At 38.7% G+C, this 24,857-nt stretch overlaps 1 protein-coding gene across 3 annotated transcripts in view; it reads left to right on the top strand.

Moving 5' to 3' along the window:
- SLC24A2 (solute carrier family 24 member 2) overlaps positions 1 to 24,857 on the top strand; it is a 117,244-nt gene that overhangs the window by 55,991 nt on the left and 36,396 nt on the right. The window contains exons 3-5 of one of the 3 annotated variants that reach the window (XM_072860230.1): positions 2,130 to 2,168; positions 3,247 to 3,355; positions 20,470 to 20,520. In XM_072860230.1, the coding sequence (XP_072716331.1) occupies positions 2,130 to 2,168; positions 3,247 to 3,355; positions 20,470 to 20,520 (199 nt within the window). The remainder of the gene's footprint in view (positions 1 to 2,129; positions 2,169 to 3,246; positions 3,356 to 20,469; positions 20,521 to 24,857) is intronic. The other 2 variants (XM_072860231.1, XM_072860232.1) reach the window with 2 other exon arrangements.

Here is a 24,857-nt window from a genome sequence, read left to right as displayed (position 1 = left end):
TCCTTCAACATGAATTTTTTTTTAGGAATGCCCTCATATTAAGCCTAGAGCATGCTCCGTATTTTTGAGGCATGCTGAATGCTCTCAAATCTTCTTGCCCATAAGGAAAGTGACATTCTTCATCCCTTTTTCAGGTAGAACACAACAAATTACTCAGATTTATCAAGTATATATTCTCATGTCGTTCAATATTAAAATTAAGAAACAAATTTCCTATCTTCAAAATTTCAAAGTTCCAAATAATTTTTTAAACTTTTATTAAAGTTCCAGTTCTGAACACTCATCCACATGTCACAAACTTTACTTCCCTAACTATACCCACTGATCTTTAGGACTTGACTGTCCTAAATTGCTTCTTCGGAGACAAGAAGAATTTTTCCTGGCATGTTCTTTTTTGCTTTCTTGCAAATTTTGCTGCAAGGTAAATTCCCCCCCCCCATGAAGGTCCCTCAAATTATGCACACATAAATAATGGATTTCCAAGTGTGTGTGTGGATTTGTATCTGAAAGAGCATGTGTATGTATACTATATATATATATACACACATTATGCAAAAATTTTCTAAGATGCATCCACTGTTTTAATGACATTTTAGAACACAGATTTTTTCTTTTTCTTTCCTTTTCTTTCCACTCCGTTAAAAGTTCTTTCTGTGATGGTGGCCTTCAATAAAGGCATAAATCTTCTTTTTTCTAACCATTTCTCACATGAGGGCAGTCTAATTTCAGAGGTGACAGGTAGTTTCTTTATCAGAACAAAGATCTTTTCTTTGCCTCATTATCTCTTCTTCAACTTCATATTCACAGCTGGGGGGGATACATTTTTGACAAAGAGTTCAGTTCTGGTTATTCTTTTACTTATTATGAAGAGAAGGGACCTGCTCCGTTATCAGTGTTTGCTCATAACTGCTTGCTTTCCACTTAACCTTCAAGGTTAATTCACTAACTCAAAAGCCATGTCCTGAAAGTTAGTGGTGATGTGTGTCCAAAAACTGGGTTTCACTGCACTGCGAGATTGTTCCATAGAACAGTTGCAACGTAATTTGTTTTCTATGTAATGCACCAAACAAGAGCCTTGAGATGGAGGAAGTTATTTATATGCCAGCTTGTGGGGAAAGGGTTACGATCAAATAAGAATGAACGTGAGATAGCTGGAGTTTGCACTGTGTCCTATTTTAATTAGCACTGGATGACTGGAGTTTCATATCTCATGTATGCTGGTGTTAACTTTCCTTCCTCATATTTTTAGAATGACTAAAAAAATAATATGACTTTATCACAGAACTTTCAAGATGTCATGGAAACATATTCCATGACAAAAGTTCTGGGTTCCTGTTTAACACAGGTGTTAATTCTATTAAAGAAACAAGCAAAACTCGGGACTACAAATCAGATAAAAAATTTTGCATTTGTTTGTTTTCAGTGCAAATTCCGTTCTCCCTCAGAAGTGTCTCCTGGTGATGTGCTCTGCTGCTGTTCTCCTAGGGATAGGACATAGGAATCACAAATCATCTCCAGGATACATCACTTACTTGAAAGCATTAATTGCCTTTAAAATCCATCCAGAGTCTCAATTTTCCTTCATGGCAGAGCAGTATGTGCCATGTTGCCTGCCCTTAACTAGAGCTGTCAGTTTGGCCTAAGTGGCCTTTTGCTGGGAATGATTAAACTGAAATACCTTTTTTTCATTTCTTTGCCTAGTCCCTTCCTGCAAAATACCAAGTTAATATTACTCCTTTTTAGGCTTTTCATTGAACAGTTTGTCAATCCTGAGTTTCTTACTGCTTTTAGTTTTTCAGTCCTCACTCTCTCAAACTAGTTGACGTACAGGGAGTTTGCCTCTCTGCGTAATTTGTGTGAAACGAACATTGTGATCTGCAGCCCAGCTGCTGTGTGCCAGGCCCTGAAATGACAACAGTTCCTGTCCAAGAAACTGGCAAGAATAAAAGACTCCTGCAACATTGCAGTGTGAATTTACTCTGATTTACTCGATCACTAGGATGCTTTAATTCGAGTGGTTCAAAAACCTATCATAACAGCATTCATAGGATCTGTGGTGTTCTACTGCCTTGCCATTCTATGCATGCTCCATCTGACACTTATTTTTGTTCTTTTTCCCATTCATGCAGTCACCTAATGCTGGCGACAAGGATGACCAAACACTGACGGTAGGCAGCAATTAGTATGTGTCTGAGCATTTATTTCTCAGGAGGGTGGTGAGACAAGCCTTACTTTGGTTTGGCACACATCAGCATTTTTCTAAATTACTGGGATTTCTTTCCCCCTCCTATGCTGCTATAGAAATTAAATAGTTTACTTCCAAAGATAAAGCAGTGAATTAATTTTCTTGTTCAGTTTCTATCATTTTTCATTTAGTATTTGTATGACACCAAAGATTAATCCATGTACCATGTATTACTGCAAAATACTGTTTTCTTCAGGGTTGTTTTTTTCCTATAATTGGATTTCAGGGTCTTCTTAGTCAGCAGTCTGTTGACTCTGATTATCCTTTTTATTGAAACAAGCAGACAGCCATCCACAAAGCAGTCTCACTCTATGGGATATATTAAATGCATTGATTATTGTACTAGACAATGGCATGGGGAAAAAAACCTCAGAATATGTTTTAAATTTCTTTACAAGCACGTAAAAGATGCTTGTATGTTAGCTCCATTGCTGTAGGTGTTTGCACTGCCTTACCACGCTCACAATCTATTTTTGCAATCAGTACTTAATGGATTGAACCAAAGTGAGGAGTGTGTTTCACTCTGACCAAGCTTTAGGATTTTGCCATTAAAAAAGGGTACTCTCTGCCCTTTTTTGCCATAATTTTGATAATATGCATATTTGCAATGTACCAAGGCAATAAAAATTAGAACTTACTTCAGGGATTCAACCACAAGGCTCTACAAAGAAACAAATTATGAATTCTTCCTGATGCAAGTATGAGGTTTTTGTTTTCTTAACGTTTTAAGAGTTTTCACAGAGAAGGATTCTTTTTTCCCTGTTCTTTTCCTGAGCCCTGGGGGACTAATGACTAATCTGATGATCCAGCCCCTCCAGAGAAATTGTCTATACATATGGCAATGTTTAATACAGTGTATAGTTTAATATAATCTGCTATAAGTGATGGTTGAAGATGTTTCACTGTGTAGTGAGATGTGAAATTAATTCGTAGTGTTTCAGACCTCTTTCCACACAAACAACAAAAAACCCCTAAATTCTTTGCCTTATTTTTCCACCTAGACCAAGCCACGGCTCCAGAGGGGAGGAAGCTCTGCGTCTCTCCACAACAGTCTAATGAGGAACAGCATCTTCCAGCTCATGATTCACACACTTGACCCACTTGCTGAAGGTATTCCTATTAATTTTTTTGGTTTTCTGTTGCAAAAGCAAACAAATACTTTCCTTTTCCCTTTTCCTCATGAAACTATTTTTTGCATTTCTGTTGCTTTCACCAGTCTTTTCTGAATGCGTCTGAATTTTCTGAGAGAGTTTTGCACTCTTATGGCATGGTATACATACTCCCACCAAGACTTGCAATTTAGGAAATCTGTTCATTGTGGTGCTAACTAAAAGTGATCACTTGGTTGATGTGTATCATAACTACTGTTTAGCTTCACCTCTGGCTTCAGCAGCAATTTAAAAGTTACAAAAGCTCTATCCTTTGGTACTTTTGTAGAGGTTTTTTTTTGTTTTCTTTCCTGGTTTTGATTTTAGTACATCAGGATAAAAAAGCCAAAATGGGTAATTTGTCATATGGAATATAGAAAAGAATGAGACTCTGATGGTTTGATTTTAAGTGGTTTAACGCTGACATTAGAAAAAATGCAACAAACATCCCTCTGTGTTACATGCATTTTAACAGTTTGCTTGCTTTATCCAAGCGTGGTGTAATTTTTTTTTTTTTTCGTTGGGAAGTTAACAGGAAGACCATGATAGCTTTGGTCTGAGAAGTTGGCAGGAAAACCATAATTGCTTTGCAGTTGTGGGGTGATTTGAATCTCAGCTTCTGGCAGACTTCCAAAAAATTTCAAGGCAAGGTGTTTATTTGGTGAATGTGTGTCTGTAGGACTTTTCTTGCTGTAGTAATAAATGTCTTGAGAAATAGCACTTGCAAAGGAATTGTCAGGGACTAAAGAGACCTAAAATATTACCTTCCAAACTTCAGTGATCAAAAAGTATATGTAGCACTTCCTTGCATTTAAGTTCCTTTGTGCTTCTCATTGCAAAATTGCGTACAGCTTTTAAAATTGTTCTGTATCTCTTGAACAAGGCAAATCTACTTTTCCATTTCTCTCTTCAAAAGCTGAAGCTGACACTCATTTTTTCAACACAAGGGCAATTTTAGCCCTTGCAATCTCCATGCCATTATTTCTACTCTGGTCATGAGTCACATCGCTTCTTCCTTTGGTTAATGCTGCACTATTCACTGCCAAAGTCTGTTGCCTGTTAGAGCAGAGTCATCAACACACTGTGCCCAATCTATTCCCATTCAATGCCGAAAAAGGACATAAGAAATTTATTGCAGTTATACATTTGGCTCCCTTTATTTGCATCGCTACAGCAGGTGAGCAGGCTTTCTAACTGCTGCACCCAGTAAGTCTCATCTTTACCCACTTGGTAGCCAAGCTTTTCACTCTGCTCAAAGAAGAAAAGACTTCCAATCTCAATTTTTCACTTTTTAATGAAAAATTATTTTTCAGTACAATCCTTTGCAGTCCTCTTTTCCCTTAAAGCAAAGCTCCTGGGCTGCGGATGCTTCTGTGGTGTCTCAAATAGTGCTAACACAAACAAAAATAACAATCATCTGAAGCAGTAAATAGACTTCATCAAAAATTTTTTAAAAACAAGAGAGAACCGAAGCAGGCTGGGAAGAGCTCATTAGCAGGGACAGAACCTTTATGACAGATTGAAGACCAGAGGACAACTAGAAATGTTAACTGGAGTTCAATTTGGACTTAATGAAGATTCAGAAATAAGATCAGCTCTCAGGTATTTTTCCATTTCTCAAGCTTATTTCACTTGTTTCCTAGACATAGCTTGTTCAGCATTCAGATCTTTTCTCACTACTTTTCCCCTGTAGCAAGCTTGCACCATGTAGTGTGATCCAGAGGCTTCCCCCTTCACAACAGCACAGGAAAAAAGGGGTTTGAAATCTGAAATCCATCTTGGGAGACAAAGAAGCCCAGCTCTTTCAAAAATTAGGTATTATAATTAAGTTTATCAGGTAACTCAATGCTGTTCTTCATTATGTCAGTAAAACACTTGAGATCAACGTTGATTGATAGAGATGGCTGCAATGGATAAATCTTATTTAAATTACTCCAGTCAAATTTTCTTCAGGGTTTCTTTGCTCATAATACTTTGCTGGTTTGGGGGATTTTTTTCCTCTCCAAACTCTTATATTTGTCCTGGAATTAATATTCTTCAAAAAATGGAATATGAAGGTCTCGTGGCCCTTAAATAAGTGCAAGGCAGTAACCACCTATACGTTTCATTAAAAATGACACACTGAGTTAAAATTTACAAAGGGAAAAAAATCTACCTGCATTTGCAATAAATACTGTATGTTAGTGCACAGCTTTCATGAAGAAATGGCCAAGAAGACACTGGAAAATAGCCTATGTGCATGCAGACATCTAAGTTGGTATTAATATCAAAGGAGCTAATATTTCAAATTTCCACTGACTTCACAAAATTCAAATTTTAATTAAGGAGAGCATGAAAGTGCCAATATAGGAGTGCAATTCAATAAATATTTTTGAATGTTTTTTACAAATATGCCCAGATGTGAAAAAAATCCACCCACTTTTCTGTCACACATTATGGTCATTAAGCTTTTCTGAGGCACCACCTCATTTGTAGGCAGACTTAGCTTTCGCGATCTTTTGCACTGCAGGTAGTTTGGAAGGCATATTGAAATATTGGATATCTCCGCTGAACGCTCATATTGTTTCCTCAGATTTTGAGCTTTTAAGTGTCCAAATTCACTATTCTGTATTGAGATAATTCTGCAAACCTCCATAAAAGAAAAGATATTTTAGTTTGATGTAAATATTGTGGCCAAGATAGGTAATACTAGTTAACTAATTTGGACAGCATTGGACTCGAATCTTACATTCAATTCAAAAATATGTGTGGTAACAGATATGGGTACCTGCTGTATACAGTATTGATTATCTCTTTGGCTCTGTATGAATTTTACCTACCAAACTCTCACCACGTTCTTGTGTTTTAATCTTCCTGTTTATAATGAACATTGAACAATCAGCTGGTGCATCATGTTTACTTTAACAGCCCTTTACCATGCTAGCTAAGTAACTTTTTAAGCTGATAGCATTTCATTGTTAAGAATTAAAAGAAGGGGTAGTATTTATCAGAAGCATCTGAGAAGTGCAGTCCTTTGCTCTATAAACCCATCATTTTGGGGGGGATGTAGAAATGTAAAGGATTGCCTGGTGCCTTTTCTGGCCCACATGGCTTTCTCTTCACACACCCTTTCCTACTACAAAAAAACAGACATAATGGAGAAATAAACGAGTGATTTGTGTTAGTTTTGAGTTTTGTGTAAGCAAAGAAGATTAGCTCTGTTGCACTCACATGATGAAAGATGACGGACCTGGTGCATGACCTGTGAGGTCAAAGGATTTCTTCCAAATCATTTAATGTGAGTATGGATCAGACTCAAAGGAATAGCAGAAAGAGGTTCTGAGTATTTTTCTGTCCCATTTTAGTCAGCTTATATCTCCTCAGTATTTCTGCCAGATGATGACTTAGTTCAATAGGTCAAAAACATTGTGTCATTAGCCGTATTTGTTGGATTTGCAGCAAAAGAATAGTGTATGAGAACATTACAAAGTGCCATTCTCAAAGGAAAAAAGTGTGAAAGGTGTAAATCAAAGCTGACACGTACACAGGTACTCTGGCACCCCCTGCACTGGGGCATACTCCTTCTGTCCTCCTCCCCCTCTTTCCCCATGTTGCTACTGTTTACTTCCTTTGCCTTTCCTCATACTGCATCTCACTCATCTGCACCCAGCTTTTATCAGCCTCTTCCCATAGGATGGCTTCCTCAGTGCTTGCTCTCCTTCTGGGCTGCAGCATTCATCAGTCAAAGCACTCCCCAGGCAGATGGCAGCAGGCTTGCAGCTGGCACAGCCAAGTGAACTTGGTTTTCAGTCTCTGGAAAAAAACTCGTAAAGTCTGGGAGCTCTGTGCTTGACTCTCCACAGCTTCCAGATCAAATGTTGCCATTAGAAGTAAAATCTGTAGTTGTTGCACCGCTGCTGGAAGGTCCAGCTTTTCTTTCTCTTTATGTCAATAATAAAGTTCACTGTTACATTCTCTTGAATAATTGCAAAGAAAATGGAGGCATGAAAAGGCACACTGCTCTGTCATTTGGACTTGTGTGGGCTTTGCAAGGCTGACAGAAAGGAAGTCCCATCTAAGTCCTCTTGATAGCATAAGCAGTATAGAATGTATAAACAGGCTGTGTGACTATTAAAGGTCAGCTTGACCTACAGAGGGTTATTGTTACCTTAACATGCAATGTATTTATAGAAAACCAGCTCATCATATTTACTCCTGAATAATTCATTTGCAAAGTCAGAACCAACCTCTACTTTAATTGAGAGCCTCTTAAAAATGCACTTCATTGTAAGTAGAAAAATACAAAATGAGAGAGAAATGACTTAAAGGAGTTTTTACTTTCCACAAAATGTAGATAAACAGAGTGATCCTGATACACGATTACACAGCTATGAACCTATCCTTCCTTTTACCTTTCCCCACAAATGTGGTTTTGCCATGGTGTGTGCCTGTCTTGTGAAAGCCAGCTTGTAAACTCTCTGGAATCAGTGGGCTTGCAAAGTGTTCAGCCCACCTCTGACAGATGAGTGACATCTGAGATGAGTGGGAGTTGCTGGACATTTGGCACTTTGCATTCAGGCAGGTGTGCGGCCATGCTGTGGATTTAACAGTCTAAGGCAAGGAAGGCTTCTCCTCTTCAAAATCTTGGTCTCAGCATAAAGCTTGTAAGATAAGAGTTCAGCCACTCTAACAGGTGAATGTGTAGGGTATTTGTTAATGGGATGTGAACTTTACATTACAGTTGAAATCTTGTTGTTCATTAAAAATACAAATATCTGTATGACATTAGGTTTTTGTTTGCTTTTATCTTCTTACAGAAATAATGACCTTGGTACAGATCATTTCCTGAGGATTAAGATTAATGACTGCCTGTGCATCAGGCTATCATCAACTCCCAGCCAGTGATTAATCCCCAGGAAATCCTGTGCCATATTTGCTTCTGCTTAAGTACTGGTCTGACAATCCTTTATTCACCGAGTACTGAGCTGGACTGTTCATAACAGCATTACCCATATGAATAAGGATCGCATCATCAGACCTGCTGTGGTCAGGCCCCAATCCAAAATCCAAGCAACTTGAACATAAATCATGGCAATCATTGATCATTTGTGGCTTTTTTTCTTCTGAGCCCTGTACCTCAGATACCTTTGTCCTAGTTTTGAAACAGGCATTCCTGGGTTATGAAAGTGTAGGATTTACAAAGATCTCTTTACATTTTTTAATAGAAGAGGGCTGTTGTTTCGCAGTGGGAGCAGGGGAAGGAAAAGTATGGGAAGTATTTTGTATGCAAGTGTCTGCCATGAATAGTGAGCCTACCTTGTCTTTACAAGCTGTAGGTTACCTTAAGGAGTGATTCCTTCAGGATTGGGGAGGGATGTTTTCCTCTCTGGAGGCTCCTACGGGTACTCTGTTGAAAAGGAAAGATACCAGTGTTGAAGTGCGGATTCAGAGCACCAGTGCAACCTGAGGCTACCTTGCTTTTCTTGCACAGCTTTAGCAGGGTACAGGAAAAATGAGATTTTTTCCTTATCATGCCACCCCTTTTCTGTCTGCTGATAAGGTGCCACAGGCCAACAAAACATCTTCTGCAAGCGACGCTTTAGCTAGATGCTGACTCCCTTGCTCCCATGTGACGAGGATATAACTCATATGCAAATAGCATCCTCTGCATGAAAATGGGTGTGATATAAATCTCTGTCATGGCTCAGTCCCCAGTCAGAAGGAGGTATCTTTGGCAATTCTCTCCTATTCCCATCTCTAGTCCTATTTCCAAAGTGGAAAACTACAGGATGTACTTCTGCAGAAAAGTTGTTGTTTATCTTATATGCTTTACTTTTTTTTAAACATAAATATGGTGCGTGTTATTGGTGAGAGAAGTAACCTTCTGTTACATAAAGCTGAGCTGACAATTCTGTCACTTCCTTCGCTGAATGCAGAAAAATGCAGTACTGTCACTTGCCTGCTTTGACAAAGAAAAAACAGAAACCTGCATTCATGCTTCTCAGAAAAATAATGATGTGATCCTCAAACTTTTTAACATAGTAGTGAATTATTTATAATTACTCACTAAATCCTGTTGTGTTCCTAGATCCTGATCTTGAGAATTTCCCAGCTTTTCCGTTCACCTCAAACTGTTTTGCTGAATTTGCTGCTGCTACTTGTGTTCTTTTCTGAGATGTTGTGAAAAATGTCAGCTTACCCCAAGGACAGCTGACCAAGGTTGGGTAACCTTCACCTGCTTGGACACTCAGCAGACTCCTAGCTTTGGTCTCATTTTGCAAAACCCTTGTGCTCTTGTTCTTCCCTTGGCCTAGGTAAGCTGCACCGTCATGTCTGTGCTCACTCCCATTGGGAACCTTTTTTGGCTGAAGCTGTTTATTTGTTATAGCCTCGGAGAAGTAAGGCCAGGCAGTTCAGCTTCACCAACGTGTGGGTAATGCTCAGCTCCTGCACTGCTGAAGTAACCTGAGCACTTCCACTTTCCTCAGTTCCAGTGTGGATCCTGCAGGACTTCAGTGCACTTCCTCGCACCGTGCCAGAGACGAAAGAAATAATTCTTAGTGCCTTATAAGCACAAGAGCCTATTATTTAACATGAGAAAATGTGCAAATCTAGACAAAATTAATAGAAGTAATTATGTATGCTCTAGATCCTTCATCATTCTTGAGTGTCCTTTAGGCATACCCATGGGCTTGCAAAGGAGCTCAGCATCCTTCTTCTTGCACACTTGTTCTTACCCAGTTTGTAACAGTTCTTGCTTCCTCTTCTGGCCCACCAGGGAAAAACAGCCCTCTGAGCAAGGTGCTCAGAGCATTCTGGCTTTCTCCTCTGCTGAAGGCTGAAATGTTTGCAGTAACCTGCCAGTAACTTCTGCCAGAGAAGATGGGGGCTCCCTGCCAGGCTCACATACAAATTAATAGCCATTAGTTATAATCTAGCGTCTTCCCTTTATCTCCATCCCATAGTATCTCAATCTGATATGAAGACAGGAAACCAATAAAAAGGGCAATTAGGCTTACCTTCAGAATGGAGTGTCATGTCTTACAAAGGTAGGTACTCATACCCTCTTTATGCAGCTAGCTTTCACAGAATTGTTTGGGTTTTTGTTCATGTAGGTTGGAAGGGACCTCTTGAATTACAGAATTCAGCTAGTCCAAACCCCTTCTCAAGCAGGATCAGCTAGAGCAGGTTGCCCAGGACTGCGTCCAGTCATGTTTTGAATATCTCCACAATGGAGACCCCACAGTCTTTCTGGGAAATGCATTCCAGTGTTTGACCATCATCACAGTAAAAGGTCTTTTCTTGTGTCCAGATGGAATTTTCTGGTTTTTAATTTGTGCCCATTCACTCTTCCCCTGTCAATGGGCACTTCTGAGAAGAGTCTCATTCCCTCTTCTTCTTTCCCTCCCATCAGGTATTTATACATGTGGATAAGATCTCTGTGAGCCTTCTCTCCTCCAGGCTGAACAGTCCTAGGTGTCTCAGCCTTTCCTCATATGAGAGATGCTCCAGTCCCTTTATGATCTTTGTGGCCCAGTGCTGGACTTGCTCCTCTATGTCCACAACTCTCCTGTACCGGTGAGACCAAGATTGGACCCAGCACCCAGATGTGTCTCACCAGCACTGGGTGGAGGCAAAGTATCACCTCCCTCAACCTGCGGGCAATGCTTTGCCTAATGGAGCCAAGGATGCTGTTGGCCACTCTTGCTGCAAGGGCACATTGCTAGCTCAGCTTTCAGTGGTGCGGTTCTCTGCACAGTCATTAGCAAGAAGAAAGCTAAAGGGAAGATTTTAAACAGTTAAATGAGATTGGTGAGGCAATGAGGCACATCACTCTCCAGTGAGGCCTTCTTTCCCCTTTCTTTACCTTTCAACTATGGTAGAGACCACAGAAATTGTGTTCCTAATTTAGATACCTCAGGTTGCATGGTTAATGTGGATGAGATGAATATTTTTAGAGATCTCTCCATCATCAAACTTGTAAGGTAGAGAAATTGTAGGTAGAACTCCTTACACTGCCAGAGTGAGCAACAGCATAGGTAGAGTAGAAACCGTGGGTTTTGTGCAGCTAAAGGCAGATCTATTTAAATAGGCAGAGATGGTATTTTAGATAGCCCTGTTAATATCTGCCAGAAAGTTGAGAGAGAGAGAAATTAAATAGCTGTTTCCCCCACTATTACTTAAGATTTCAAAGCCAAAAATGGATAGCAGTTGAATTTACAAACTTCCATGTAAGCACACATAAGATATAAATATCACTGTAACAGCTGTGGAACCTGAGATGTCTATAAAGATGTGTGCTTTTGGCATAGACAAAATGATATCTTAGGCTAATGAATAGAATTTTATAATGAAGTTTTGGTTCAGCTGCTTTATCTAAATGTCAATCACAAATATGTATCTACAACCGAAGAAGCAGACTTTTGAAGTCTGAATTATTTTACTGAGTGGGTTTATTTAGCATAGGTGCAGGGACCACTTCATTCTTGTCATATTTTGGGGACGCTGGTCTTGCTTTTTCTAAAGACAGTGGCTGCACTTCCATGACTGTAGGGTGAGTGGGCTTGCAACTTTTATCCTATCCACAGAATGTTTCTATACTTAGTGACATGTATCAAAAATCGGGTATGTTTTTGTCATACATAACTTGGGGTGCACAGAAACCCTTACAAATTTCTCTCAGAATGGGCAGTTCAATGGCAAAATGTAGCTCTTTGTTGTGATGCTCTCAAACTCTGCAGCAATAAATGTCAGGTCTGCTTAACTTCAGGTGGTCCCGAAATACAGAGAGAAGGCAGCAGTCATTGCTAGTTTCACTGGTAGAATTTCTAGCTACTTAAAAATTTAAGAACAAGTCTCCCTCTAAAATCAGTATTGCTCTTTGTAGGTAGCAAATTTTATATAATGGCAGTTTTCTGGTGCCTTTTTAAAATTTAGTTTTGAAAATCTGAAATTTAATCCTTGTGTTCATATTGTGGTAAATGTTAGTTTTTGCAACAATATATTTCTGCATGTCATGTTTTATTCTTTTAACTGGAATCTACTCAAGCTGCTCACTGCAGGCAAAATTCTTGTTCTTATCTCCACGTGATGCCCTGTTCTTCAGACAGCATATTCTTCTTGGGATTCCCTACAGAGTGTGCAAGGAAGACATGAATATTTAAATACAAGCATGATCCCAGAGCAGGGTACAGCTGTCCTGACTGTGCATGTCCATGCTTAACGGCTTTAGCTTCATTTTAAGTTTCTTCCTAACTCTGAATTTCCTTGTTAAAAACATTAACAACAAAGAACATGAATAATTTATAAACCTGTACAGATCAGGGAATAATAGTAGCTATGAGGGACTTTCTATTGAAGCTCAAGGTGAAAGATTTCCTTTAGTACAGTTTGCACATGGCAGATTACTTCATGCTCCACAGGTTGGTTGGATTTTATGACTGGATAGTGAAAGGAACATATGCTGCTCTTGCATTATTCGCCTGGGACATGCTGAAAACCAGAACAGCTAGAATTTATTGCGGTTGGAGTTGTATGTGTCCAGTACCCCACAGTGCCTGGCCCACACTTGGTGAAATCCTGACCCCATCAGAATCAGTAGTAAAGCTCCCAATGTCATTCAGTAGGACGAGGTTTTCACTTCTACATCTTGGAATTCCCATTTTCATTAATATTTGAAAATTCTTCAAAGATAAATACCCCCTTCAAAGTCAGCAGGAGTTGTGTTTGATCCAGGCAGAGGCAATTCTGTTAGATATCGGTTGTCTTTTGGTGTTACTACATTCTAGAGAATGTATGGCACCTGTCTTCAAGAGTTTGGTGGCAGATGGCACAAAGGTGACTTATGAGTGAAAGAAGATGGAAAAGGAAACAAAGCCCTCAGGAACAAGCAGCTTCAAGCTTTTCTTAAGTGAAGAAAAAAAAAATTAACTAAAAATATCAAAAGCAGACTATTATCACACATAATAGTCATTTAAATTACTTTCGTCTCTGTTGTGTATGTGTGTTAATAACATGCCATTGATCACCTCCTTAAAAATATATGCTCTTTAACCCATAGCAGTTAAAACTCTGTGGATCCTCTGAAAAATTTCCTTTTGTCAGGGCAAGAAGATTTGCTAGACAGCATGGACTGTAAGAACAGTGGGTTTTCAGTCTTAATTTTAAATGCTGCACTAAGAGCAAAGTAATAGGCAGATCTTGCTTTTGGGTGTTGTGACTATCCTGAGCTGCCTAGAACTCTATTGATATGGTTGTATAAATGTTTAATTGTATTTCTATTCACACTCCAATTTGATAAAATTGCAATAAACTAATTATAATAAAACCAGACAACTTTAATAAGATTAATATCAGGACAAAACCACCTACAATAAAAAAAATTGTAAGGACGCGTGAGGAGAGAGAACAGGAATAGAAGGCTTGCAATTTAAAGACAAGATGAAAGGTGAGCACGTGTGTTTTTAGAGCTCAGATGCACCGAGTATTACCTAATTTATTTACTCCCAAGGTACTGCCTACTGGTCAAGTATCTGAAAGCCTTAATTTATATGATTTTCTTTATTTGCTTAGGAGTGTTAATAAAGCAGTAACGGTAGTAGCATAATCCAAAAAGATGTAATTCTAAAATGCATGCACTATTATTATTTACTGTATTACTCAGATCTAAAAGAAGTCCCTCTGTATTTTCCACTGTGCAAGTTCAGTGGCAAAACCTCCATTTTGCAGGAACTGGCAGCTTGAAGGTCCACAAGTAAAAATGTGGGCTACAACATTTAATTATAACTTGCATAGTTTGGATTATCTGGATGTAGTAGGAGAAAAAAGTCTTTTGCTTTTTAAAACAACATTTGTTTTCTCTCCTCTGCATTCTGCAGTGATAATACATACAAACTCCCACAGCAGTCCCAGTCTATCCTAGATGAGATATAAGTACTCTATGAGAAAGTTAAGAGGTTTATGGAGTTCATAAAAAGTAGGATTCAAAATTAAGATGAGATTCACTGAAAGAAAATTATTTCAAAAGGATTTTTCCTTTTTAAAATTCACAATACCTGATGTCCTTCAGTTGGTGTGATTTTTTGTGTTTTGCCTCAAATAGTCTATGTACAAAGGCATTATCTTTTATTACAGATCTGCTAGAGGTTAGGACTGTCATTTTACACCTGTAAAGTTAATCTCCACTAGATTTTTCACAAGGTTTTAGCACCGAGAGTTTTTTGTTCCTAATCTAACATCATTGATGAAGCCAAATCAAGCTTTGATTCCAATTTAGATTGGATAGCCACTACAACTTATCTAGCAAGACTTTTGAAGTGTCCTCCTTTTTTTGTTTATGGAGGAGTCTGTGATCATCTAATTGAATTTTCTCAATACCAGGACACCTAGAAGAAATGACAGCAAAGATTAGGGAAAGACAACCTAAGTAACATCAAAGTCCTTGATGTTATAATATGAATTCCTCTAAGTCCTTTAGCCTAACTCCTCAGCCTTCTTTTAAAAAAATGCAAATTAAAAAAAGGGTTCCTGTCAAGCATGGTGACAACAGTAAGTGCAAATCAGAGGTCATATCAGAAAGATGTAAGGGGAAGGGCGGATTACCAAATTAATGTCATTGACTGTCAGGAACTTGCTAACTTTCAGAATTATGTGTGCAACCTCTTGCACAAAAATTCTCTTCTGTCTCCAATACTCAGTTAGGCTTCATGTTTACAATCTTTTTAATAATGATTTGCTTGCTTTTAAGTTGCAGTTCTTGACTGCATGCTCATTCTTAATTTCATTATCAGTTTTGAGCCCTTACTCTCTCAATTCACTTCTCCCTTATGTCTTACTTATTCAACCTTTTGGTAGGTTGAATTTATGGGTATGAAAATTCAGGAAAAATATATGTTCTCCATCTGCTTGTTCCAGAATGCCTCACAATTCCTTTTAAGCCAGGCTCCCACTGATGCTGATAAAGGTTTATGCCTTGATGCCTTCACAGCTGTGGAAGTCAAACAAGGAAGGTCAAGTAAATGCAATGGTGGAATTGCACTAAAAATTCAGGGATTGTCTTCAGTGATTTCTCTTTAGCAGTTTTGTTTTCAATAAAAGATATGTCAACTTTGAAGCTGTTTAATTACCTTGGAGAAGTGTGACATGAATTTTCATACAAATATGTTTTTTGTGCAAAGTGAAAATCTTATGCTTGTCGAAGAAACCCACAATGCATTAGTTTGTTTTGAGAGTCTGAGTTCGCATTTTTCATGAAGGGATACACACCTTTAGCAATGCAGGTTGCTATCTCTAAAATAGCTGTATGTCTTATGAGTATTTTGAGAAACTCTGAGCCAGGCTCATTTCTGACATAACTAGGGACAACTGCAGTCTGTATCTGAGATCTTCGTAGCAAGAGAACAATGAGAAATACTGACTATGCTTTCCTTCTATGGCAGCCTGGGGCACTACACTTACAAGGCAGAAATTAGTATTTCACCACAGACCGTACCTACAATACTTAGTGAGTGAACACTGAAAATAAACTGAGTAATTAGTTATATGATTCCATAGAATCATAGAATAGTTTGGGTTGGAAGGGACCTTTGAAGGTCATCTAGTCCAAGCCCCCTACAATGAGCAGGGACATTTTCAACTAGATCAGGTTGCTCAGAGCCCCATCCAATCTGACCTTGAATGTTTCCAGGGATGGGGCATCTACCGCCTCTCTGGGCAACCCGTTCCAGTGTTTCACCACCCTCATGGTAAAAAATGTCTTCCCTATATGTAGTCTGAATCTACCCTCTTTTAGTTTAAAACCATTACCCTTCGTCCTATTGCAACAGGCCCTACTAAAAAGTCTGTCCCCATCTTTCTTACAGTCCCCCTTTAAGTACTGAAAGGCCGCAATGAGGTCTCCCCAGAGCCTTCTCTTCTCCAAGCTGAACAACCCCAACTCTCTCAGCCTTTCTTCATAGGAGAGGTGTTCCAATCCCTCTGATCATTTTTGTGGCCCTCCTCTGGACCCGCTCCAACAGGTCCATGTCTTTCCTGTGCTGAGGGCTCCAGATCTGGATGCAGTACTCAGGCGGGGGTCTCACCAGAGCGGAGTAGAGGGGCAGAATCACCTCCCTCGACCTGCTGGCCACACTTCTTTTGATGCAGCCCAGGATACGGTTGGCTTTCTGGGCTGCGAGCGCACATTGCCAGCTCATGTCCAGCTTTTCATCCACCAGTACCCCCAAGTCCTTCTCTGTAGGGCTGCTCTCAATCCCTTCACCCCCCAGCCTGTATTGATACTGGGGGTTGCCCTGACCCAGGTGCAGGACCTTGCACTTGGCCTTGTTGAACCTCATGAGGTTCACATGGGCCCACTTCTTGAGCTTGTCCAGGTCCCTCTGGATGGCATCCTGTCCCTCAGGCGTGTCAACCGCACCACTCAGCTTGGTGTCATCTGCAAGCTTGCTGAGGGTGCACTCAATCCCACTATGTCATTGATGAAGATATTAAACAGTACTGGTACCAATATGGACCCCTGAGGGACACCACTCATCACTGATACCCATCTGGACATTGAGCCGTTGACCACTACCCTCTGGATGTGACCATCCAGCCAATTCCTCATCCACCGAACAGTCCATCCATCAAATCCATATGTCTCCAATTTAGAGAGAAGGATGTTGTGGGGGACCACGTCAAAGGCCTTGCAGAAGCCCAGATAGATGACATCCATAGCTTTTCCCTTCTCCACTGATGTAGTCCCTCCACCATAGAAGGCCACTAGGTTGGTCAGGCAAGACTTGCCCTTGGTGAAGCCATGCTGGCTGTCTCAAATGTAATTTGAAATTACAAATAATGTAGCACTGTTGACTAACAACATTATTCTTTTTGTTTACTTTGATATGGTGTGGCTCCTACATACACAGTAGAGAACAGCAGGTAATAAGGGAAGCGTTGTTTAATCCTTCAGGAATGTCAGACAGGATTACCAGGAACCCTTTGTTCTCTTCTGTTGTAAAAATATGCAGAAGGGAACAAATTAATTCAGTGACTCTGTCACTGCCGAGGATCAGCTGTTAAGCCACATCTCTGCATCCTCTTTGTTTCATGCAACCAGCAGGGATGCAGGTACTGGCTGTCAGCCAGTCTGTCTGCTATGACCTCCCCGTGGGAACCGCATAGCATGTTCATGAAACTGGAATTATCAAATTTTAATAGTGCTGGATCTGGGGGTATTTTTTTCAAGTACCCTTTATCACAGTATTTCAGATTTCCAATTCCATTTAAAATCAGTTTATTTTAAAAGCTGAGAGCTTTCTCCAATACAATATTTTTTTCAAAAACTACTTCAATTCAGTTTGAATTTACTTGGAGTCATATTGAACACAATCTTATTATAACAGGTAAATTCAAAAATAAATACCAAAGAGCAGATTTAGTCCAAATTTTACAGCAGAAGCCAGTGCAATATACTGGAGGCAGACTGTCTAGAGGCAGACCTTTCGTGTTGCTGAGCAGCACTGGCCCAAGTAGTCTTTAAATCCACAAAATAATTCATGTGAATACGTGCAGCTGACATTTTCTGGCATCATCGTTGTGCACTGCAGTCAGTGGGCTGGTGATTGTATAAAATGTTCTGCTCTGGGTATAGGACTATAAAAGCTTTGAGGAATGTAATCTCACCAGCAAGATTAGAGTTTTCCTGGAAATAATTTTGCTAACTGCAGGAATTAACCTAGTTTAATCCTTGGCGTGTTGAATTGCTGAAGTGCCCCAAACATGATTATAATCAGCATCATGCACTCTCATGTATCTCCTTTTTTCTTTTCTCCTCGGTCTCTGTAAGGTCAGAGTCTCCTTTTTTCTTTCCTGTTCGTCTTGTATCTCTCACTTCAGATGAGAGGCAAATAGATCTAAACCAGATTGCCTGTATGTCAAGTGCCCTGCCTTTCTGCTGCCACTTTTATTTCTTCTGGAGATTTAGCATAATTCACCATTGTTGTTGGCTTCCTGTGAAACCTCTTCGGCTTCATCCATTAAGTCAGAGGCCTCATGCTATCATTCTGTTAATTCTTAAGTTTGTTGCTATGGTACAACCTTCTTCTTCTCAACTTTGTCCTTCTGCACCCCCACTCTTTTTTCTCCACGAGTTTGTACAGCCCCTCTCTGGCAGTGTTGTCTCCTGCATGCAGTTCTATTTCTCTGATTACTCTTGGACTCCTTTTGGCATCTGTTTTCTACTCCTGTCCTTATCCTCCATTGGATGCCTCACCCCAGGTTCCAGCAAAGCAGACTCCAGACACATCAAGGCAGAGATCAGTGAGAATAAGTTTAAGCAAAGGTGGTGCCTGTACAGCCAGCAGACACTGAGCCCTCGTTAAACAGCACATGTGGTCCCAAATGCTGTATGTGGGGAAGTCCATATTGAAGTTATTGGGAGCTCTTCCCAGGTAAAGAATTCGAATCTTTAGGACTAAAATCAAGATGGTAGGACAATAGCTTCTTTTGTGTAAAGGCAGCTACAAAGATTATGTTTCAACACTGAGAACATTTTTAGAAAACAGTAGGTGCATTGTATATCATTATAAAACAATATATTAATTTCTGTCTTTAAATGACATCTGTCTTTGCTTTAAGAGAGACTTAGAGTAATGTCATATTCTGTTGGGCATGCTTATGTGCAAGTAAGACACTGCATTGTACAAGCAAGAGTATGTCAATATTTGTAACTGATTTTGGTAAAGTATGTCTATGAAAAAATCATTACAATCCAATCATAATTATTTTAAAAATTTAACAGTGATAATATCCTGTATTTTTTAGTTACATGGCATAAAGCTTTCTCTGTCTCTGGAAATGATGTAAGAAATGTTCATTTGAAAGATTCAGGTATCTGCAAATAGATTTAAAAAAAGGATCTTTCAAAGTATCAGATTTGCATATCATCACAGTATTTTACAGTTAAAAACTAATAGCCAGACCTCTATTGAAATTCACCTGTGTGGAAAAATATTGAAAGATCATGAGGTGCATCAGCTAAAAACAAAATAATTGGACAGCATTTGTAGATTTAATTGCTTAAACTGTTTCATAAACATGAAGAGAGAATATTTCCAAAGAAAACAGCACTACCAAACTGTTAAGTGTCCATTTTTTAATGATTACACTCTATCAAAGGTTGGATGTGCAGAAGCTCAGTTGTAAAACTTTACATAAAATTGATGAGTGAAATAATCCACAAATTCCTCAGACAAATCATTTACAAATTCCTCCTTGTGCTTAATTTTTCTCTGTCCTGTTTTGTAGACCTACATTAATTATTGTATTTATACATATATGCCAAACTTTAAGAAAAAAGCACTTTAAGAAATGAAGTGTAAAGCAACATCTGGAGAAAAAAGGTGATTTCATGCAAGATTGTATCACACAGAAAAATAATAGTAGCCCTAAAGATCTGGAGATCTCTGCATTCCATTCTTTTCTCTGCCCTGCTAGAATATAGTAAAGCAATGTATTCAGATCTATTTAATGATTTAATTAATTTAGGTCTCATACCAAATGATGAAGTGAGTAAATACCTTTTTTCTGATTTCACAAGTGACAAGAGAGTGGTTAAATGAAGTAACCCCTCTAAAGCAACATCAACACTGGTATCAAAACAATGTTTGTGGGACAGCATTATGAACAGTTCCTTAGGTTATATGTTTTGAGATTTTTTGTTTATGATTTTTTGTTTGGATGCATAAGTATTTGAATGTCTGACCTGGGAATGTTAAAAGAGCTTGGTTTCCAAAGCTCCTGCTGATTAGTTACTGTCAAGGTTTATTATGTTTTCCCAAATGTAAAGGCACCAAATTGTCAATCACCTTGAAAAGGCTGAATTTTAGATTTCAGTGCTTCTCCTACATCTCACTTTAGCAAGTTACTTATCTAAAGGCAGTGACTTGTGAAATTTCAGGGGGGGGGAAGGCACTGCCATTTCTGTAATCTGTTTTTGGCTGTCCTGCAGAATTTTTTGCATAATCACTGTTCGAGTTTATGAAGCACATGCAAAAACGTGTACATTTCTTGAATGTCTGCTGGTTCCTTATCTTTGTGTCTTTTACTGTGATGTTGTAGAGCTTGGATCATATGGAAACCTAAAATATTATGACACAATGACTGAAGAAGGTAAGAAATATTTTTAAATTGTTTGTATCAGCTTTTTTTGAAGCCCTTTAAGCGCCTTTTATGTGTTTACTCTTTCCTTCATTTTTCTCAGTCCTATTTTCAGTTTCTCCATTTTTGAATAACTCCTTTTTGCATGTCTTCATTGACGGTGCAATCAGTTGTGCCTCTTTTTTCAGGTTTTTGTTTTCAGCATTTCAGTTTTGCTATTTCAGATAAGGAAATACAATGGAATGCTTTTATTAAAGAACATACATGCAAAACCCACTCGCAAATTATACGGCACAGGATAACATAGATTGTAGATGTTTATTTTATGCCATTTTTTACAATGCGTTCAAGAAGGTGAATTAATTTATGGATGTTCAAATCACTCAGTTTCAGAACAATTATTAAGTGACTTCAGTTTACTCTATTATTCAAAAGTGATGAATAAACTTTAAAAACTAGGCATGACTATTCCTGGAGTATTAATTGTATGCTTAATTGCAATGCAAACATTATGCAATTTAAAATCCTGATTCTAGCAATACAAGAAGGAAGTAATTAGGGCCTGAACCAGGGCTCAGTGAAATCTCGTGAAATTTTTCTGCTGATTCAAAAGCGTTGCAGTTTATTATACTAATTCAGGAAAGCAGCTAACTGTGTAGTAAATTTCCAGCGCATGCTTTCAGCCCTAGTGCAGTCAGCATTTCTGTAATTTGGAAGTTTCCCTGAACTGAGACCTGATTGTCTGTAGGATCAAGGCCTCTTGTCCAGCTCTCTGATTATAATGCCAGACAGATGGTTTCATGAATGTTCAGTTTAGTAATTAGTGGCATGTTTGAGGATGGAGATAAGCTTGAGGCCTGTAGAAAAGTTAGCTGCCTATTCCTACTTATTTTTAATGTTGGGAATATAAGGCAAATAGCTTAATTCTCTGTTTTTAAAAACACAGTTATTTTCTATTTTAGATTAATCTTGAAGTTAAAAAGGTTTAAGAAAACCTTCATTATATGACTTACTCATTATCATTTCTCCAGGGGAAAAAATAAAGTGGTAACTTCTGACTGTTTCCCATTTTCTGTATCTGCTGTTGATTCTCAAATATAACTGTACTATTCTGGGGCTGGCTGTAGGAGGCAGTTCCTTCCACCTTTGTGCCTGATGTTGGAAGATGCTGTTTTCTTCTGTAGCAGGTGTGAGCTCATAGGGCAGTATTGCCGCACCGCCCTCCATTGCCCAGATTCGCTATCTGATTCACAGGGGTGGCACTGATATAAGAAGACATGTCTGAGAGGAGATTTTACTGGGCAGACAGTGGTATTTATGTTGTTTAAATACACTTTTCAAGCACCTGAAATGAGTTGTGAAGGCAGGCCATTCAGATACGGCTACCAGAGATAAAGCTTTTGCAGTATGTCTCATCTCAGTCTTCATTACAATCAAGATGCGAAGGTCATTTCTCATTGTAGCTTCAGAGCTGGGTATGTTAAGGTTTTTATTTTTTATACTGAAGTATTAAATCTACCATTTCAAAAGTAGTCACTACATTAGTAGCCTTCTGATAGTCATAAATACTCTATTGACAGTTAAATGTAGCTATTTGTGGGAAAATACCCATGCAAGTATGATACATACAATATATGTATATATTAATACTGTGCCTGTGCTGAAGTAATGCAGTTAATATTCAATGTCATCCCAGAAAGCACTCCTCATGAATAAATAATCCAGGACCATACTGTAGCAATAGCAAAAATCTTCCAGTAGCAAAAATAAGAAAGGAAGCTCTCTGTCTTTAGGAGTATTAACACTGACAAGAGTCTATGATACAGTTTACCTTCTCAGATACAACTGTCATCATCGTTTTCACGTCTTTCACAAAGCAAGTAATGAGTAGTGTATCCCAGAAGCTGTATTTAGATCCAAGCCTGCTGTATTTTGAACTTCCTGTTTGGATTTTCAAAAGTATAATCACTATCACTGCATCACAGTTATTTGCATTATCTGTTCTCCTCTTCCTCTTTCGACTGATCTTTTTATACATTTTGTAGAGAAAGTTAGTCATAGGAACATGTAAACCCAGTTACAAATCCATGGATTTTTTTCTAATATAGTACATCCTTATCTCCAGGTCCTCAAGCCCTGGGTGGAGATAGGTGACAAATCTTTCAGTCCTCCAGTGGAGAAGCACAGGCACATGTATTCTTGCTGGTACATCAGAACAATCAGAGACAAAAAGTAATAGGTCATAATACACAGTCAGATATAGCCTAATGGCCAGAGCGCCATTGTGCTCCAGGTCTTAGAAACTGATCTCTATTGTTTTGTTTGCTCCTATTTGGTCTGAAAGTGACTTTAAATTAATTGCAGATTAATCAGGCCCAACTGGGAGAGACAATATACCCTACCAGATGGGAAGAGTAGGGTATATTGCCTCACAGTAATCTTGTGCTGTCAAGGAACCTCCACCAACAGCCTACAACATGACAAAACTGCATATATTTTCATCTGATGCTTCTGCAGTGTTTTAAAGTTAAAGGAGAAAGCACACGAGGTGGATTTCTGGAAGGGATCAGTTGTGACCCACTAGTTGTGTTCCACAACTGGCCACGAGCAGGACTGGTAGGTAGAGTTCAGACTGCTTAACAGCCACGGATTTGACATCTTCAGACTCATGAAAGCTTGGCTATAGCTGCATGGATGTAGTAATTTGTATGTGATCAAGAGACTGAAAACTAGGCAAATGGTAGAGTCTTGAATTTTTTAAACAAGTGAATTTCTGAAGATAAACTATTTTTGTATCAAATCAAAGACTTTTCTGACCCAGGGAATCTGTAGTCTGCAATTTAGATTGTAGTCAAAGGATTGGCTTTGTAATATATCCTTGATCAGGAGGAGAATCTCAGCCAACTGATGCCAGCTGGAGTTACTCATGCAGATCAAGGCATATCTATATTATGCAATACTGATTTGTTTGCATATTTTCAAATAAAACCAATTTAGTTTTAAGCTGCCTTCTTTGCTAATCACCTGGCCTTGATCTCCTGTTCCTTCTACCCCATCCTCTGTAAACTAAAATGAGCTGTAAAATCTGAGTTCAGCTAATCTAGATTAATTAAGAATTTTCTGTAACAATCTATCCTATTTTGGGTCCATGGAATCAATTATTTTCATTGACCTAAACTCTCAGATGGTACCAGATGGTGTGAAAATGACTCTTAGGTAGTCAAACCCATAGTATATAGGACTGTTAAAGAGGAAACATAAGCTTCCACCTTCTCCTAGAAATAAGAACAGTAACATAAAATTTCTGTGGATTATTATAGCAAACTCACCTAAAGATGAGAAAAAAGGCATGAGAGAAGATCTGTGCCTAAGAGGAAACCTTGGGGGTTTCTGTAAATTTGAATGACTTAGAAATATCCTGAGCTGGTCCTTTTTCCTGGTAACTCTGTGCTTCCCCTTTGCTGAACAAGTTTTGATTTGGTTTGAGGGAGGAAAATGGCAGGGAAAGGGAGGGAGAAGGCATAGCTCTGCTGTCTTTTTACATCTCACTGTCTTCATGCAGGCTAGTACTACTGCTTTCCTCAGTTTCATGCTTTTGATAGTCGATATTATGTCTTTTAATCATTTCTTCACGCTGTTTGTTACCTACACTGAGTGAGTCAAATGGAAGGTTATGATGTAAAACAATGTAAGCTGAACCATGCATGTACTGAGAAATCAAAATAAACCAAAATACAGTTTCCATTTCAAATGTTGAGGTTAATTTCCATGACAGTGACTTATAACTGTGGAACAGTCTCCTGAATGAAGCAGTGTAACTTTAATGCTAAAAGTCAATGTAAGAAATTCTTCCTAAAGGTAGGAGGAGGCTTTTGGAAATGTGAAAAAAATTGAAGACAACTTCAGTTAAGCTAATCTAAAACAGTGTGAATCTCTGTGGAGACATTTTCTTTTCAGTTCAATAATGGCTCAAGTTTCTCTATTAAAAAAACTAAACAATTTCAAACAATCTCGGACAAAAGACTAGAGTATCCTTATAGAATTCTGTATCACTTTAATTAAACTTTTTAAATTGAACCTTAAATTAAAAGGTCCTACACCATTCTGGAATAGGTGGAGACATGGATGGTTCCACAGATACTTCTCAGAAAATGTCTCAGTTGCATCATTTGCATTGCTTGCAAAAAATGCATTTGTGTATTTGGGGCATCACAAGCCAAATTCTCAAACATATGAAGCTGAGTTGGAGTCTGAAACCTAAAGCAGTCCTTTAGCAAACTGACATACATGTTGTATGAAAATTATGCAGGCACCTTTCAGTACCTACACATGCTTCTGGATAAACACTT

Source organism: Ciconia boyciana, chromosome 4 (assembly GCF_034638445.1).
Source record: "Ciconia boyciana chromosome 4, ASM3463844v1, whole genome shotgun sequence".
Taxonomy (NCBI): Eukaryota; Metazoa; Chordata; class Aves; order Ciconiiformes; family Ciconiidae; genus Ciconia; species Ciconia boyciana.
Note: the sequence above shows the minus strand (reverse complement) of the source record. Positions and strands in the feature narration are given on the sequence as shown.